Source organism: Varanus komodoensis, unplaced genomic scaffold, assembly GCF_004798865.1.
Source record: "Varanus komodoensis strain SLA01 unplaced genomic scaffold, ASM479886v1 scaffold88, whole genome shotgun sequence".
Taxonomy (NCBI): domain Eukaryota; kingdom Metazoa; phylum Chordata; class Lepidosauria; order Squamata; family Varanidae; genus Varanus; species Varanus komodoensis.
The window spans coordinates 536,621-540,812 of record NW_025336576.1 but is presented as its reverse complement, the minus strand read 5'-3'; the positions used below and the strand labels follow the sequence as shown (position 1 = coordinate 540,812).

Here is a 4,192-nt window from a genome sequence, read left to right as displayed (position 1 = left end):
TCCCCAAACAGATGCTTTAAAAATTAATATTCCAGGTTCTTTTAACTGAATTGTTCAGACTTTGCTACTCCCTCTAAAATTACTGATCACGTGGCAGAATACAGTTTTGTCACAAGTGCCTGTTTGGCTGAGTTTGTCCACCCAGTCCCTGAGGCTTGGCACAAGTAACCAGCAGGGCAGTCAACCCGGATTTTAAAAGTGGCACATTGCCAAAACCTCAGAAGTGTGTGTTGGAGATAGCCAAGGAAGTACAAGAAGATACATTTAATAAATGAAAGCATTGTTGGAAAGAAGGCTTATTTAACCCTTTTCTTTCCCTCTTGTGGTAATACATCAGAACAAAATTAGCTCCTCTTAAAATAAAAACGTCATTAATTCAGAACGCTTACCAATCTTGAATTGTCCTTCCTTGATCCTTACAACATTCTGAGCTTCATTATCTGCATTTTACAGAATGGAAAACTGAGGCTGGCCAATTGGGAAAGTCAAGGGAAAGTCTTCTGTCATTTCAGATGTTCATGTCTTAGAATTCATTGAGCCTTCCTGCCTAAAAGTCTGCCAAATTGAACAAACTGTGAATTATTTCTGAGCATGCACAGCTGGGGTTACTTGGCGTGTTCCCTGGTGCGCAGATCAGCCAATCTTGCTGGGCCATGTAAGTGTGGCCTCACCTTTCCGTGAAAGGCAGACGATGTTACCAAATTACTGCCTAAAGAAGATTCCTCCTCCTCCTCCTCCTCCTCTTCCTCCTCCTCCTCCGTGCCTGATTAATCCAGTAAAAGTTAAGGAAGTCACATAGCGCCTTCCTCAGAGGAGCAAAGCTCACGCCCACCTCCAGGTTAGCGGAGCGGCCAGGTGTGGAGCAGCAGCTGACAGGTGCTCTCTCCGCAGGGTGGGCCTGTGGAGATCCTTCCGTTCCTCTTCCTGGGCAGCTGCCACCACTCCTCCAACAGGGAGGTGCTGGAGTCCCTGGGGATCACGGCCGTGCTCAACGTCTCTTCCAGCTGCCCCAACTACTTCGAGGGGCAGTTCCTCTACAAGAGCATCCCGGTGGAGGACAACCACATGGCGGAGATCAGCGTCTGGTTCCAGGAAGCCATTAACTTCATCGGTGAGTGCTGTGGGCGGATCTGGCAAAGGCTTGGCATCCTGGCAGGTACAGGCTCTGAACGGCAGCCTCCCTCCCTGAGACTGCCTTCACACACCCCTGTTCAGTGCCTCCTCTTCCAAGAAGCAAATGGCGTGTGAGCCCTGGTGGACCCCCATCACCTCTTATAAAGGGTTCAGGCAAACCAATGAGGATTGCAAGTGCCAGCGACCCCAGTAGTTGAAAGTGGAGCCTCCCTGTGCAGGGGCAGTATCCCTTGTCCTCTGTGAGCTCCCTGGAGCAGGCCATGAGATCAGGCGAGCCTTTGGCTGCTTGAGCCATGCCTCATTGCACAGGAGGCTGTTTTGGGTGCAGGAAACACCCTTCCCTCTGTCTTCACTGCTCCCTCGGTTGGGATGGCCCACCAAGCCCTGCCGGCGGTCCTCACGCCACTGCTCCACGGGCCGCAGAGATGGCCCGCTTGCGCTCCCCCAGGCGAGACTCCTCTGGCCACAAGGCCCCCGAGGACCCTCGCTGAGCCCGTGCTGCTTGTGTCCCCCAGATGCGGTGAAGAGCAGCGGCGGGCGGGTGCTGCTGCACTGCCAGGCGGGCGTCTCCCGCTCGGCCACCATCTGCCTCGCCTACTTGATCCAGAGCCGCCGGGTCCGGCTGGAGGAGGCCTTCGACTTCGTCAAGCAGCGCCGCGGGGTCATCTCGCCCAACTTCGGCTTCATGGGGCAGCTGCTGCAGTTCGAGACGGAGGTGCTGTGCCACTAGGCGGGTGGCCCTCTCTCCGCGGACAGAGACCTGCGGTGCTCCTGCTTGCATCCCAGCGGGGAGCTGCGGCCCAGGGCACGCGCCAGCGTCCTGCTTCCCCCAGGGCGCCCTGGGGTCCCACAGGCGAAGGGAAGGGGCGCCGCCACGGCCAGTACAGGCTTCTCCCTCTGGCCGTGGGAAACGGCCCGGCCCTCTGAAGAGAACAAGAGAAGGAAGAGAAGAGGACACGCAGCAGCACCTGGGGTGTCCTCCAGCCCCTTTGGGGAACCAGCCAGGTCTTGCCGATCCCCACGGCACAGAGTGGCGAACGGGGTGTGTCTTTCCCCTTCCCACACCCTCGCGGCTTGCCACCGCACTCACGAAAGCCGTGCCTCACCTCCTGCTTCCTCAGCCCTCCAGATGCCTGGGGCTTCGGCTCCCAACAGCCCCCGCCGACAAGGCAGACGGCTGGGAGCTGGTGGCCAGAAGGGCTCTGGGGACTTCCGCAATGTGAGCTCCCGGGGCAGCTTGCTCCGTCCGGACACCCAAGCGAGGCGTGCGACGCGAAACGGCCCGTGCCGTTTCCGGCCTGTGGTACCCGCCTCTCGCCCTTCCTCCACGGTGTTGGGCGGCGCCCTCGCTCGCGTTCCCCTCATTGAGCTCCACAACTTACCTGCGAGGAGGCGAGGCTGTGAGGGGGAGCTTGCGCCAGCCCCGCACTCAGGTTCCTCACTGGCTTGGGCTTCTTGAACCCACGACCTCCTTGCTGCGGTCCACAGCACCCCTGGCCTCCTGTTGGCGCATTGAGCCGCTCCAGGGGCTCACGGCAGCTCTGGCAACCCGCAAAGACTTTGCAGAGCAATAAGAATCGGGCTCCCCCGTCCACGTTTGGGCCAGAGCGGGGCCACGTCTCTGTCTCTGCAGCCCAGCCCTGCTCTCCCCCAGGCATGCAGACTCTGCTGGGCCAGGGGTGATGTCCCAGCCCTTCCCCAGGTGCGCACATCTTCTCCATCTGGGCTTCCATGCATGCCCAGCTGTTCGCAGGCTCCCCCCAGCAAATCCATGGGAGCGACAAAGCCCGCAGGGCTGCCAGCGCGCCACGAGAAGCGAAGCCTGGCCAATTTCACGCAGCTGCGGCTCAGATCACAAAGAGAAGTTAGCTGGCCTCAGCCTTGCCCTCCCTGGTGGCCTCCCAGGCAGGATGGACTGCAGTGCCGTCACTCCCAGCCAGCCCGGCCAGCGGCTGGGCAAGGCTGAATGGCAGGCCCCTCTTGCAGTGGTTGCGGTGTGGTCACCTGCCCGCCTCTCCCTCACGCAGGCTGGCCAGGGCCCCAGGCGCATTCTCGAGGCGCCGCTAAGCTGCTCCATCACAACTGCCGTGAGAACGGGAGCCTGGCCTTTGCTAGGGTGAGGGTTGGCCGCCCTGTCCCCAAACCTGGAAGGGGGAAGGGGCCTGCCCCCCACAGGCCGGGCCGGACTGTCTCTTCTTCGTGGACAACACCCACCGCAGCCAAAGGCACCCCTTCCCAGGCCCCCGGGCGGTGTAGGGCACAATCCGCCAGGCGGTCTCCCTTCCCTTCCACGAGGCTCGACGGATTGGAGTCCAGGGTGCGGTTTGGGTCCAGTGCCGGCCTTCTCCCCCACCCCACTCCCCAAAAGCAATGGGTGATTTGTACATTCTGTTAGGAGAACCTCTTTCTTGACTGACACCAATTTTAAAGAGGTCTTTTGCACTTTATATTTATTATCATCGCCTGTTGCAATAAACAACCAATTTTTATATTGCTGGTTGAGTCTCACAAAATGTTTGCTCGGTTGCAGCTTCCCCATTTTTGTTTGTTTGCTATGAAACTGGCCTGCCTTTGGCAAGCATCAGTGCTGAGGAGAGGGAAAGGAGGAGCTCCTTTACTTCGGTTTACACGCACGTGTCCGCTTTGTACTGGGAAACCCCTCTGGCCCAGCGGAGGCCTCGCTGCCGAAGGGCGGCCACCTCGTACCCGAGGGGCCTGGCCCATTTGCTCCAGTCCTTTGCAAGGTTAAGACAGGAAATCCTGGGTGCTGGGAGGTACCGGCCATTGTCCTGGCTGGATTTCCCCCGGATTGGGCCGGACACTCCCTGCCCTTCCTAGCCTGCCTCATCTCGCCGCCGGTGCGCTGGGCGAAGTGCAGGAGGCCGACGGCGCTGGCCTTCAGAGCGTGCTGCCGGGTGCCTGCCGGGACCTGCCACAGTGCAGCCCCGTGACCCTGGACCCCAGACTCGACAGGCTCAGGTGGCCCATTAGATAACCGAGTGTGAGTTGTGCTCTCCCTTCGTTGCTGGAGGGACGCATTCCTCCCCACCAACCGGCA

General features: G+C 59.4%; 1 protein-coding gene across 1 annotated transcript in view; it reads left to right on the top strand.

Moving 5' to 3' along the window:
* Nucleotides 1–3,623, top strand: part of DUSP2 (dual specificity phosphatase 2) — a 3,946-nt gene extending 323 nt beyond the window's left edge. The window contains exons 2-4 of the mRNA XM_044417365.1: nt 633–655; nt 892–1,111; nt 1,650–3,623. Of these exons, the coding sequence (XP_044273300.1) occupies nt 633–655; nt 892–1,111; nt 1,650–1,864 (458 nt within the window). The 3' untranslated portion in view covers nt 1,865–3,623. The remainder of the gene's footprint in view (nt 1–632; nt 656–891; nt 1,112–1,649) is intronic.
* Nucleotides 3,624–4,192: the final 569 nt, after the last annotated feature.